This window comes from Vigna unguiculata, chromosome 5 (assembly GCF_037176805.1).
Source record: "Vigna unguiculata cultivar grain cowpea cultivar isolate G323 ecotype 2 chromosome 5, ASM3717680v1, whole genome shotgun sequence".
In the NCBI taxonomy this organism is placed as follows: domain Eukaryota; kingdom Viridiplantae; phylum Streptophyta; class Magnoliopsida; order Fabales; family Fabaceae; genus Vigna; species Vigna unguiculata.
In genome coordinates, this window is record NC_140796.1 from 3186911 (window position 1) to 3202490 (window position 15580).

The 15580-nt window shown below is 27.8% G+C and overlaps 1 protein-coding gene and 1 pseudogene across 1 annotated transcript; one reads left to right on the forward strand and one right to left on the reverse strand.

Moving 5' to 3' along the window:
* The first annotated feature begins 7106 nt into the window (after positions 1-7106).
* LOC114186063 (transcription factor MYB123-like) lies at positions 7107-8414 on the forward strand. The gene is made up of 3 exons (XM_028074066.2): positions 7107-7299; positions 7412-7541; positions 7715-8414. The coding sequence occupies exons 1-3, from the start codon at positions 7155-7157 to the stop codon at positions 8163-8165; spliced, it is 726 nt and encodes a 241-aa protein (XP_027929867.1). The 5' UTR covers positions 7107-7154; the 3' UTR covers positions 8166-8414.
* Positions 8415-13775: 5361 nt separating this feature from the next.
* Positions 13776-15234, reverse strand: LOC114186163 (protein EDS1B-like; annotated as a pseudogene).
* Between the last annotated feature and the right edge of the window lie 346 nt (positions 15235-15580).

The window sequence follows — 15580 nt, forward strand, 5'->3', positions numbered from 1 at the left end:
TGCCTTAAGGTTTTGGGTTGAGAGTGGTGTCAGTGTCTTATGTGGTTAAGCTCAGATCTCATTGGTGTTGTTCTTCCCAGTGAAACCCCCTCTGTAAAAACCTGACAAGTGACTCATTTGAAATATTATGATGGGGCCAATTGTGATTTAATAAAATATAAAGACTTATTGGTTATTATTATGGGAAGTGATAATAAAATAAAATAAAGATAAAGATAAAATAAAAACCAACTTGATGGACGTTGGTTTATAAAAGGAATTGGGGTTCTGTCTCTGGCCATAAGGTTCTTTTCACTGTAACCCATCAAGTACGTGTGAGAAGAGAAAGAAAGGCAAAGAGATAGATTGGGAAACGGTGGTTGAAGAACACACAAGATTATAAATTTGAAGAACGCATATTCACAAGATCTCTCATGGATCAAGGTTAGTGCTCTATTATGATTTATAGTGTATAAGTGAGTCCAAACTTCTCTTTATAAATTAATTTTATAAGATTGAGTTAGACTTAAAATTCATTTATTAATATATAATGACAAAATAAATTGTTTAGGTGAGTAACGTAGAATAATATAGGAGATGACATAACTTAGAAAGATGTGATTGAGAGTAAATCACATGAGAGATATGAGATTTGTGTCTTGTTTTTGTTCTCATTGGGTAAAGAATAGATATGTTACTTCCATTTAAGCATTTATTAAATATTTTTCACAAAAAGCAAACATAAAAATAAAGAAAACACAAAAGTTATATCAATACTATGATGGTAATACTATATGAACTTAAAGGATTATAAGGTTTATGTTCGAAAACACGTTAAACACATTCATAAATTACAAAGAAATCCACCTAACTTCATTAAATGAAGTCAACTTATACATGGAAAAATGAAAACAAATTATAAACGAAGGACAAAAGAAAACTTGTATGTATATGTCCTCGAAGAGAAGAAAATTTACACCCTAATGCTCCATATCTCCATAGGTGGGCCAAATATACAACACAACGAGACTCTAAAGAAAATCTCTTTAGATTACATTTTTGTCTTTTCTTTTTCATAATTTATTAGTGATAATCAACTTCCTTCTTGCACAACCAGAGACAACAAACTATAAGAAAATAAATAGAAATATTGATAACTAGAAAAATGTAAAATTCATAACATGTACTATTCTAATATTAACAAATTTAATTATTTTTGAAAATCAACTAAAAATAATTCAAAACATGATCATGTGAACTGATTTTTTTGTCTTTCATAGTCTTCATCATTAATTGATGAGTCTTTTATAAAATATTACTAAAAACATAACACATAATTCAAACTCACACATATAATAGATAGATATTATCTTCGATTCCAAATTTTAAGATTATGAATTATAAGTTTTGATTGTATTCAAATATTTTATTTTTATTTAATGATAGACTTAAACTCATATTTAAATTTGAATACTAATAATTATTAATTATTAAAAAAAAAAATTTGTAGCGAAATATATTTGTTGTAAGCACATATGCATTATTGAATTTGAAGAAATGGAAAAAGAATGAGACATGTTAAAGTGGGTCAATCCGACTCATACGGTTTGGCTCGCCACGAGTTGGGTTGAAAATGAGTAAACCTAACCCGGCTCACTTTATGGTGAACCAGAAATTTTGTAATCCGGCTCAACCCACCACAGGTTGGTGGGTTAAGTGGGTTGGCTCACCAACCCACATCAAAAAAATATTTATGTATTTATTTTTAAGTATTCATATATTTAAATAATTTTTTAAGCAATCCATGAGATGACAATTACAGGAAAATCAAGAACCAATATCTTCATCATGCTCACTACCAATATATAATGAATTATTTCCAAAAAAATGTTCATATAGTCCAAGAAAACATGGCTAATATTACATATTTTCTGTCATGCTATTCAAAAAAATATAAATAAAAATAACTACACATATTTGTAATGCTAATTTAGAAAAATTTGTTTATAAGACAGTTTGATTGAACAATTTACTATAAAGATTATAGTTAAATATTAAAGTATTAATGTATATAACTTGACAATCAAATTAATTAAACATTTAAACTATTCAAATATTATTGAGCAACATTTTAACATTTAAAAATATGAAATTGTGAACCTATATAATTAGGAGTAGTAATTAATTATTAAAAAAAATTGTAAAAAAATGTTGGTGAATTAAGTAGGTCAACTCACCCTCAATCCGGCTCGAAACCGTTTAATCTGTATGTTAAGGAAGCCAAGTTGAGTTTAATCCATTTCTAAAAAAACTTAATTTTTCTCAACTCAACCCGACTCGAACCCATGGTGAGTTAGATTGACTAACAAATTGAAACTCATTTTAACATCTCTAACTTAATTTTTCTCAACTCAACCCGACTCCAACGAGTACTGCTCCAACAATTGCAATAGTTCTAGTAAGCTTCATGAAGATTTGTCGTTGGCTGACGACAAGAGACAAGGTCCACTGAGTTGAAAAAATGAGCACAAGGATTAAATTGACTTTAGGTTAAACATCAAGGATTTTGTTTTTTTTAGAGATTCACCGATCTTTGTTTAGTAAAAAATAGAATAAATAAGAGATTTCAAAAAAAATGAGAGGGAAAGATGAGTGCAGGCAAAAGATACCTGCAATGAGAAAAAAAATAGTATAATATAGGATAATGACAATGGTAAATATCATAATTTACATACAAAATATGATAATCATGAAACTGTCATATTATAAAATAAATTATGACAATTTTTTAGAACTGTCATGTTAAAATCGTCATATTTACCTTAATTTTTTTTACTGAGGGTCTCATGTTTTCTACGTAATTGACAGAGTAATATTCTTAGTGGGGTTTCATGCACGTTATGTCTAGTGAAGACTAGTTTCGATGAGCTATCATTTGACTTATGTATGTCCTTTGACTTATATGTGTCGTTAAATTAAAAGAAATCTGTCTTTTGTATGAACTGTGAAACATAGTCTTAAAAGTATTTCTCACCGTAACAATAATAATAATAATCAGACATCAACATCAATTAAGACTTCTCACCATATAAATATCAGGTCAATCGCATTTCACAATTAATGTAAGTTTATATAAGAAAGCATCTATTATAAATTATATATGTATACCTCTGTAAAGAAGAGATGGGAATTTAATTTAAATAGATAAGTGTATCTTTTAATAACATCTTTTTTCTATTTTAACTTAACATTTTGTCGTCCAACGTTTTCATTTTCTTAAATGTGCTTTTCTACTTCCCAAGTGTTCATTTCCTTTATACATGTATATGTGTAATGTTTATATGGACCAAAGTTTTACACCGATGACCAGACCTTAGTGTAGGTACAGGGGGCGATGGCCCCCTCCCTTCTCCCAATTTTTTTTTTTTATATAGGTAATATATATATATATATATATATATATATATATATATATATATATATATATATATATATATTAATGTATTTGATATTTTAAAAATTTTTGTATATTTCTTGTGTTAAATACATTTTTAATTTTTGAATGTTGACGTGAAATTAAAATTTTTTTCTTTTAGTTTTTTTAATTTAATTATGTTAAATTTTTTTTATAGTGTAGATGCGTTTCATGTTAACATTTGAGTTGTTTACATGATTTGACACGTTTTTGTTTTAATATATACTACAAAAACGCATTTGACATATAAAAAAATTAACGTAATTAAATTAAAAGAAATATATCCATTATTTTTTGAAAGTTTAAAAATTAAAATATATCAAAATTTTGGATAATACACTTTTATTTTATGTCAAAATTCAAAAATTAAAAATATATTTAACTGCATCAATAATTTTTTTCTGAAGATTCGTCACTGTCTATGCTATAATGTCTTGTTCGTATATGGTTTTGGAATCTGGATCTTCTTTAGCCACGCCTCTTTCCATCTCGTAATATACTGTCCACTACATCTTATGGTCTATGAAAGTTGCTCAAATTAATCATATAATAAGTTTACTCAAATTTTGAAGATTGGTTGTTTCTTTTAAATTCCTCTACACCTTTCAATTTTAAAACAGTCTTCTTTAATAAATGATAATATACAAAAAATAGCATAATAAAATAATTTACATATATCACTACTTTAAATAAAAGTTACAGTAAAAAAAGTACTTTTAAACACTAAATGATGCACAAAATTTTTAATAATAAAATTTAAAATAACCGATAAAAAAGTGAATAATCATTTATATATATATATATATATATATATATATATATATATATATATATATATATCACTTATATATATCACTTAATCAGTCAAATAAATCAAATTTAATAAGCTTTGCCATTTAAATTTTTTTTTTTTTTCACCAAACCACATTTTTTATCATGAATTTGTATTGCCAATATAACATTGATGTGTTTAAAAATTTAATTTTGAATCTAAATCTCAACTCATATTTTATGGTTTTATGCCTTCCTAATAATTTTTTTTTATTTGTTGAAAGTATTACATCGATTAGACATAAGACAATTTTATAATATATATATATATATATATATATATAAATAAATAAATAAAAGTGATATTCTCATCTTACAAGTCGATTTTGTAAGATTGAGTTAGACTTAAATTCCACCGCTTTTAATATTGGTGAAACCGGTGTTAAAATACATAGGATGATAATTTACTTTCTACCGAAATTACAAATATAAGTGATGTAGAATTTGTTACAGTAGAGCAGCAACTAGCGTCTCTCCCTCATTTCTTACTTACGTCCAAACTTTTCTCATTTATTACATCTTTATAAACTTCTCTCTTCTCACTTTTGTCATTGAATGTCAACATCTTACTCCCAAACACTATCAAATGTTGCATTTTCCATCAAGCACTATCACCCCTCTACCTACCATTCCTCTTCCTCCATTGCACACACAACTCCTCCCTTACATACTCATATTTCTTTAAAATCTACTTTAATCTTGTGTTTTAAGTTTTGAGATTGTATTTTTCTTGTAGATATGAAGAGTTTGATTGTTGTTATAATTTTGACAAACTTAAATACTAAGTTTTCTTATGTGTATCTTTGACTAGTAGAAAATTTTTAATATTCTTTTGAAAAAACATTTGCATCCCGATTTTACACAATTTCTATTATTTGTATGTTACAATCAAGGTAGAGAATATAAGATCGATTACAACTATAACCCCATATATAAAATATATAAAATGACATGTTTTATATTGATTAAACTATGCAATTGATGTAGAAACCCATTTTTTATATTAGTTATTAACCGGTGTTGAAATATTACTCATTTCTACATTCATTCATTCATTGATTGACGTAGAATATTCAAAATAAATGATGTAAAAAGTTTTTATTGGAGATACGTATGAAAATATTTTATAAGATTAGGGTAGAATTAAACACTCACAACATCACACACACCAACATATTCATAATCCCAAATTCACACAATTGACCCAAATGCGCTTATACGTTTCTCTCTAAATGAATGTGGTGGTATGACATAAAGTGCTCACAAATGAAATAACATAAGTGTTTTTTTTTTCTTATCAACGAAATAACATAAGAGTACAAGGACCAAATCATATAAAAAAACATTCACTCTCAATTAGAATGAAATCTAATATTTGATCTAGGTACCATAACATAGCCACACCTATATTTCATCTCACTCAATCATGAAAGATTCCCTACTGCTGATAAAAAAAAAATGAAAGATTCCCTACTATAAAATCCCTCGGGCCAAGGTACAATGAAGACCCTTTTGTATAAATTCACTTATCCACCTCAATAAATACAAATGAAATGAAGCATCTAAAGATAAATGTATTTCTTAGTGTATATATAAAATGAGTAAGCATAACTTAGATTTTATACTGTTCATTGCTTAGACTTCTCATTACACACACAAAATACAATAACTCACATACCTTTTTTTATACAGTATACACAAGGTTTATACATATCAATAACCACAACCTTAGACATAAATAATAACCATGACCTCTTTTATGTGGGTGTTGTCTCATTTTTTTTATATACTTTTTTGATCTTCTTATACATAAATAATATTTCTTATTGTTCTCTCCGGTATTCCTCCAATATAGGTGAACCTTTAATGTAAATTTTACATTAATAAATCTCTCTCCACACTTTTGTAGCACACATAACAACTATTATTATAATTTTTTTATCTTTATTTTCAATTTAATATTATTATCATGTATATCTCAATAATAAATTTAAAATTCCAAATCCAACTTCAATATATTTCAAATATATTAATAAATCAATTTGCATATTATTTTAGTAATTGATCAAAATACCCTTTTATCGGTCTATAACACTGTAAACATAAAGTCTTATTATACCTTAATCACGAATCATTAATTCTAATTCATCAATTAAAACATTTTAAATTCTAAAATCCTAATTGACACAATTTAGGATATAGTTTAATCAGATAACATATATAATATATCAATATATAATAGCTAATAAGATTATAACTGTCGAAAACTCATGTTAGAATGTTTGTTGTGAGTGTTTACTAAAACACACTTAAAGCATCTATATATATGAGATAGATATTCCTATCTTCACTTGTCTAGCTAAGACCTATTCTTAGGCTCCTCACATATCATATCTTATAATTAAAGTTTCTCTTAAAAGTAAAAAAATTAAATAAGTGTAATTTGAAAAAAATTGCATAAATTCTAAGCTTGTTTATTGCCATATTGAGTTTATAAACAAACCCAACTTTATTTTACTTTTATAAAATATTATTATTTTGAAGTACAATTAAATAATTTAATTAAATCAAATAAATAGAAATGTTATATGCTATTTTTATTTAAAAAGAAAAAAACAGGAATAGTTACACTAACACAGCCTGCTGAATTCCAAATTCAGTAACATATATTATTGACAAAATAAATTTATGTGTACCATTAAATGTGAAGTATGGTTAATGAGAATTGGTGGTTTTGACGGTAAGCACGTATCCATCTTCAGCATATAAATATTGTCATATAATTAGTATATCCTCATGCATATACATCTACACACCTTATTTAGTTTTACAGGGTTATGCATTACGAGAATAGCTTTATTTTTAATATATGTGTGCAAGCACTTGTGTGATCATGGAAGGAAGATTATCAGGTTTGAGGAAAGGAGCATGGAGTCAAACTGAAGATGAGCTTCTCAGAGAATGCATGCAACTCTATGGGGAAGGAAAATGGCACCTTGTTCCTCAAAGAGCAGGTTTCTTTCATCTCTTTCTTTATGTTATCATTTTCCTCTTCTTCATTTCTTTTACACAACATTCTCATAAACATTTTTATGAGTCATATGATGTTATGTTTTGTACACGTAGGGTTGAACAGATGCAGGAAGAGTTGTAGGCTGAGATGGTTGAACTATTTGAAACCAAATATCAAGCGAGGTGATTTTAGTGAAGATGAGGTCGATTTGATCATCAGATTGCATAAGCTTCTGGGGAACAGGTTTCTATATATTATATTTGGTGTATAAGATTTATTCAAAGACATGAAACAAACAAATACTTTTATATTATGAGTATTATTTATAGAATATGTTTAATTTTCGTACACATATTCGACATTATACAAAGGTCAACAGAATAGCAATCATGAAACGACAACTTTGTTGGATGCAGGTGGTCTCTGATCGCAGGAAGACTTCCGGGAAGAACTTCGAACGATGTGAAGAATTACTGGAACACCAACATGCGCCGCAAAGTACAATCTCACAGCAAAGATGAGGAGAACAACAACAAGAACAACGTGAAAGAATCCGAAAGAAGTTGGAAACCCCACCACCAAGTGATAAAGCCTGTGCCTCGAGCTTTGCCAAAAGCATCACCCTTGGTGCAAAGGCAATTCATGAGTTGTTCGAAAGTTGGAGTTAGTGAAGCTGTTTCAGCAGGCTCTGAGAATTGGTGGGAAACTCTGTTAGATGAGAAGGAAGATAACATTGCAGTTAACGACAGCACGTGCTTCCCACGTGCAAAAGATGGATCCTTTGAACTTTGGAATGAAGAACTTGGTTCCATTGCTTCTGAGTTTCTTGAAGAAGGTGAAACATGGAGCGATTTTCTTCTTAATTAACCTACCACATTCGCCATCTCTCTCATGCCTTTCTTTCCATAGGAAGGCACTTCAATTAGTTCAAACTTAGGTTTCATTTACTTTAGAAAATAAGTTCTTGCTAGATGCACTGGTCAAGAAATTAAAAAAAAAAATTGATTTTTTGGAAATTATGAAAGAAAGATGCACAAATGCATTTTTTATGAACATAAAAAAGATTTTTTTAATTATTTAACCAGTGCTTTATTCTATTTGAAAAAAAAATTACGCTTTTTAATTGTAGTGGATATTGTCGGTAGATGTATATTTAATTTGGATTTTCGTATTCGCAGTTGGTGTCTCTAAAAATTTACTGATGGATTTCTGTTTATAAATTTATCACAAAATGTCACACTATTTTTCAGATGTTTCTTGTTTTTCGATACTTACATAGGAAATACAGAAAATCACCTTTTTTTATACTTTCTGTACAAATATTTCGAAATAAACAAAAATAAAAATAAGATAACATTTTTTTAATCAAAAAGTAAAAATAAAGAGTAAATGCACAAATAAAGGTTACCTACTTTTTACATTTGTTTTTTAATAACTTTTTATAAAATATGAAATTAAAAATTCAACTATTCAACAATTTTTTTATTCAAAAGAAAAAATAAATAAATGAAGACTACCTTTTTAAAGAAACAATCAAGGTGTGGAGTTGGACATAAGTCTTCACATATTGTTTATATGAACGTGATATTTTACATAAGTTGAACATTCTTAAGTATCGTCTTTTATATATTTTAAGAAAATATATAATAGCCTAAATCGTAATTTTATCCCATTGATTTCTTATATGTGACTTTAGTTTAGGAGTTTACTCCATGATTTTAGTCTCTCACTCTTTATTTATATATATATATATATATATATATATATATATTCTTTAAAAAGAGGGTTATATATGAAATATCAAAGTATATTTCTTATATTTCAATTTGTATTTTTTTTTCGAAAAAAGATTCTAAAATAACAATTTAAAACGTTGAACAAAATGATATAAAGATATTAAATCTAAAAAAGAATTGGAGGAAAAAATTATTGGGGGTTCTCCAATCATTGTTGTTATCAAAAAGACTTGGTTGGTAGTGGTTCTAACAAATGTTGGGTTCTAGAGTCAATGTACAACAACTCTAGTCATTGAGATGGAAAAAGACATTCGTATTTATGTATATATATTTATTTACACATAAAATCGCTGACAATTAAATAGCACTTTTAATAGATGTAAATATGTAATAAATGTGTTTGAATTGCATAACTATACATTGTTAAATTTAGATTTTTTTTTTTAAATTAAGTAATAAAAATAAAATTATTAGTAAGAAAATTATTTATAATTTGATTTTGTGAATTTATGTTTTTTTATTTAGATTTATGAAATTTAAGTGTTTGAAAGAGAGTTTGGCTTTGTAGGGGACCTAAGAGCCTGTGTATGAACCCACGATGCCAATGAAAACAAAAACAAACTATGATTCCCTAGTTCACAATAAAATATAAAACAATTTATCAAAAATTCCTACAAGTATATTTATTTAACTAATTTAATTTTGGTATATAATAACATTTCACTATCAAGAGTAATTCAAATATTTAATCATATTTATATATATATATATATATATATATATAAATTATTATAAAGATCAAATATTTTTCTGTCTTAAATTATTATAAAAATATATATTTCATCTCTTATTTAAATATTTTTGAAAATTATGTAAAACTTAATCTTTAACAAACATTATAGAAAGGCTTTTCATATAATAAACAATATATATTATAACATAATCTTACATATTGTTTATTAAAAAAATGTTCACATGATTTTCCTAAAATAAGAATGGGGTATTTTTTGATTTAGTTTAAAAATGAAATATAATTTTTATTGTAATAATTTAAAAATAAAAAATATACCTTACCTTTATTATAAAATCTATTTTGGTAAAGACTTTTCACTTCCTCCACCAAAGATAAATAATGAGTTTTAACAGTTCCAAATGGACAATAATTCAACTTTTAAAACCTTAAAAATTAGGTTTAATTAATTTTTGATCATTATTTTTGTTAAAAGTGTCAAAGTTTATCTTTCTGTTTTTTTAGTAACAATGGTTTCCATTTTTGAAAATTTGATGTAATCTAATATTTTTGTTAAATTTTTTAAGACGGACGAATGATTTTTTATGAAAATTTAAATTGTTATTAAGGATGATTTACTTTGTTGGTAAAATTAGCATAATCTTAATATCAATTTTGATGAAAAATCATTGATCCATTTCAAAAATTTAACAACAACAATCAAATTACATATTTTTTTTTAAAATCAAAATCAAAATTGAAGTTAAAATAAACTAAAGGGCTAACTTAATAATTTTGGACAAAAACAAGAATAAAAAGAGTAATTAATAAATAAAAAATCCAACTAAGGAAAGTTCTTCGGGAACGGAAACTAACCAATTATGAGACATAAACAAAAAAAAGTATAACGAGTTAAAGATAAGATACAGCTATACACTATACTTGAATCCAAAATATAATTAAAGGGAAAGGTACATGCAGATACTTCAAATCAGTATCTACATGCACCTGTATAATCATGTCAATCATTATTCTTGAATAACTTGGTTTAGATGAAGTTATCTATATGAAAACATAAAAACATAGCAACAAGAGAGAAAAAATACTTTTTGGTTAAAAATAAAAATAAAAATATTAAAAGTAATGAATTATGATAAATAAATTTATTAACGAAAGATATTTTTCTCTCGTTTTGGTTTTATTTATTCTTTTTAGTACTTTCTTCTTATTTCTTTTCTTTCTAGAAAAGATGGCATAAAATCAGTGTGTGTGGAATTGCATGTCCACATAATCTTACAAGAAAAAGTTTCGTAAATCATGATGTTACGTGCACAAAAAGAGGCCAAGAAAATAGAAACAACTCATTGGGTCTTTTCCTCATCAATAATCAATAATAAGAATGGGTCCATGCCTACTATGTTGACACATGTCACTGTTTTATAAATATTTTTCATTTTTCATTTGCGTTAAAATTAAGTTATTCGCCCTGCATGGCACATGGCCTGTTCCAGTTTCATATGAGTAAAGTCGATAACTAAATAGGAAAAATATTACATTTTTATGCCATTATAATTCACTCAGTTATAAAATAGAATATTTTTAGTTTGTTTTTTCACTTCGAATAGTTTTTTAGGTACCCTTCTTTAGTTGTATTAATGAGTACAACGTGTAGAATAAGAAGCTATATTTTAGTTCTAATTTAATTCGTTTTATGATATTTAAAGTAATCAATCAACAGTTTTACTTTTTTTTTATATTCTTTTTCTTTATCTTTCACACTTTAATTATTTATTACACAAAATTGGTTATTTAAATTATCTTTATCTAATAACAAATTAAATTCGTGATTAAATGACAAATTTAAGAGATTCATTATCAATTCATCTATTCTTTCGTTATGTGTTACTAATATTCATAGTATTAATTATCCTCATGAAATTTATGAAGTTCATGATTAAATGTTACACAAATCACATAATGTCAATTCCTCCAATAATGCTCATGACGCTCAAAGTATCTATGCATATATATGAGTCACCTATTGTATCACAAACAAACTCTAACACTACATCCACTTATGAGTATTTTTCACACAAAAATATGGTTGCCCCAATATCTTAATAATCATCCCATGCAATTTGGGTCCAAATTTCGGATTTCACAATCCTATACTTTATTTATTTTTAATGATAGGTGTTGAACAGGCTCTAATCGATATAGATTGTCTTTCTATCATGCAATAGGAATATATTGCCTAATGGGATTCAAATCCTTACACGTAATAGGGTCTCCAAATGGGTGGCTGAGGTTAAACACGTACACAAGCAAATACAAAACTAGATTGGAGACTAAATTAATTATTGAGTGGTTTTTTTATTTTAATGAAATATTTTCTACTTTTATTAAATGTTACAATTTTGACAAGTGTATCAAATCGCAAAAATAATATGATGGATAAGTTGAGATATCATTTCTCACATAAATTTACGTTGTTCAAAAAAATTATGTTTATTTATTAATTAAGGTGAAAACAACTTTTGTATGCTAATGCATAGTATTGAAGGTTTACCAAAATTTTAAAATCTAAAAAGCAATTAAATTGGTGAAAGTTCTTATGTGCTAAACACTTCACTGGGGTTGGAGTTCATGCATCAAATTAATATGAAAACACTAACAATATATTTTTAATTTCTATCTCTAGCATTCACACACCTATGTAACAAGTCATAATATCTCAACGAAAAGTCTAAACTTTAATAAAAATCATAATCTCTTAGACCTTTTCTTATTAAAAGTTCACATTAAGCCTTAAGTTTGGATGTTAAGAATGACCAATGATGTACTTTATGTCTAGATGCACAATCAATTAGTTGTCTATTCTAGTTTAGGTTCTAATATCGTATCCAATGATTAGATACACACAAATATACAATCAATAATTATCATGTAGTTAACACTAACACAAAATATACATTTTATGTTTACGATTTTACGTCTAACCCACTAGAATCAGACATAAAAAATGATCGGTGACAAACTTGTAAATAAGTTATCAATTGCTTACGTCTGACGCCCTAGGGTTAGACGTAAATATCTTTTTTTACGTCTGATTACAGGCGTCGCACGTAAATTTACATATGACGCCTTATAGTCAGACGTAAATTTACGTCTGATCTGTCCCATCAAATGTAAATTTACGTTTGATTTGTCCCAACTAGACGTAAATTTACGTATGATTTATCTTACGTCTGACAATAGCGCGTCAAACGTAAACGTTAAAACTTAAATCCTTAACTTTTTTCTCCACGGAGCCGCAACTGTGAGATAAAACAATTTTTTGAGTTTTGTGACTGCACAAGAAAACAATTTTCTCCTTTTCGCGACTGCACTTGTGGACAATCGTGTGATTGATTGTTTAGAGATTTGTTTCTCCTTTGATTATGTTTTGGTGCACCTCCATTTACGTTGAAACCCTTAAACGCAGCGACGACGGTTTGGTCGAAGTGCAGCGGCAACGGTTTGGTCAAAGTGCAACAATGGAGAATGGTGGTTGGCGACGTCGTAGAGGGTGTTTGCTCCTAGTGCAGTTGACACGCGACAACATGACTTCTTGCAAGAGTAGTGTCTGCTTCAACCATCATCTGCAGTGTGGTGTGCAACATGTGAAGAAGAAGAAGGAGAGAACCGAGAAGAAGAAGAAGAAGAAGAAAAGAAAAAAAAGGAGATCATGGAGGAGGAGAGAAAGACGAATGCAAAAGAGAAGACGAAGAGATTTGGTGCATATCTGAAAAAAAATTATGTCTGTTACTTTTGTAATAGACGTAAATTTACGTATGTTATAAATGAAACAAACGTAAATTTACGTCTCTTGATATTACGTCTGACTTACCATAGACGTAAAAAGCCAAAAATAACAAATGTAAAAAGCCTATTTTATGTTAGTGTAAGATCGATAATAGAACAAAAAAGTATGAAAAAGTAACATATTGAATAAAAAAAAATCATAAAGAGTTAAGATACATTACGTCTACACCTGTGAATATGGATGTTAGTTACTCCTAAACATTCAATAACTCAGTACTGCATGCCTTTTAACCTCGCATACACACACACACACGTGTGTATATGTATATGTATGTTTCACACATATCCACACACACACACACATGTGTGTGTGCATGCATATGTATGTTTCACCCACCCACACACACATGTGTGTGTGTGTGTGTGCATATGCATATATGTATATTTCACACACACTCACACCCACACCCACAACCCCCCTCCCCACCCACACCAGACACCCACCCACCCACACACACCTAACCACCCACATCCACACACATACACATATGTGTGTGTGGTGTGTTTGTGAACGCACGGACGCGTACGTGCATACATACATACATATACATATATACACACACATATACATACACACACAAATGCACATACAAACCAAATATATTCTAAATAAGTAGTTGCATTGATTATTGCAACATCACTATTAGAACCATTAGTAGACAAAGGAAGTTGCTTAACTTCTTCTTGGTTATATTTCACATTCCGAAGCTATCTTCAAACCAAATATGTTCTAAATAAGTAGTTGTGTTGATTATTGCGACATCACTATTAGAGTCATCGGTAGACAAGGGAAGTTGCTTAACTTCTTCTTGATTATATTTCACATTCCCAAGCTATCTTCAAACTAAATATATTCTAAATAAGTAGTTGTGCTTATTATTATGACATCATTATTAGAACCATCAATAGACAAGGGAAGTTGCTTAACTTCTTACTGGTTATATTTTGCATTCCTAAGCTATCTTCCAACTCAACCTCATAGGACAATTGTTGCAATGTGCTAACTTTGGCAACTTTTGGAAGTTATGCCAAATCACTTTGCTGAGCAATGTGGAATAATAGTTAACGACATCAGGGTTTTTCACCACAATCAACTGTCCATTTCCATTGAAGAAAATATATGTTCCAAAAGGCCTATAAGAACTCAAGTCAATGAAATGTGCCATTGTCTCAAGTAAAAGATTTTTATTGTCCATGAGAATGCACGCAACATGCCTTCTAACTGGTTGTGTTTCTTATCATAGTTGAGAAAAATTCAACTCATATTGAATCTGGAGTAGAAGATTTGGATTTGAAATTCAAGGATTGGAGAATAGAACCAAAAGTTTGCTCAATAGAAAATCATGGATCAAGCAAAATTTGTGGCACTATGTCATATCTCATAACAAAGTGAATGAAATAGCAAGACTAATTTCCTCTCCTTGAAACGAGAGAGAGTATGTGATTGATTACCAAGTAAGAAATTCCAAAAGTGATACAAAAGGATGGTTTAGTTTTATGAATTTTAGTTAGATTAAAGTACTCTACTCCAAAAATGTTACAAATATAGTTATAGCAACATAGATTATGATATACACACTATTATGACATGCACACACGCACTCATTCATATATATATATATATATATATATATATATATATATATATATATATATATATATATATGAATGGGTGTTTACGTGCAAATGTGTACACACATGCACATAAACTAAATATATTTTAAATAGTTTTGTTGACATATGATATATATTTTTTCTATTAATCTTAAAATAGTTGTATCTCATTAATCTAATAATGTATTTTCATATATGTTAATTTATATTATTTTGAATAGCACATTTTAAGATGTTTTAAAGTTTTGTTGATACAAAATCTGTAGAAATTATTACATTTTATTAGTCAGATTATTTATTTATTAGACATGTTTGAATCGGTGATTTGGACGATAAAC

Coding starts and splice junctions, on each gene's coding strand:
- LOC114186063 (XM_028074066.2), top strand. CDS start 7,155: ATGTGTGCAAGCACTTGTGTGATCATGGAAGGAAGATTATCAGGTTTG. Junction 7,300..7,411: donor CCTTGTTCCTCAAAGAGCAG/GTTTCTTTCATC, acceptor TTGTACACGTAG/GGTTGAACAGATGCAGGAAG. Junction 7,542..7,714: donor CATAAGCTTCTGGGGAACAG/GTTTCTATATAT, acceptor TGTTGGATGCAG/GTGGTCTCTGATCGCAGGAA.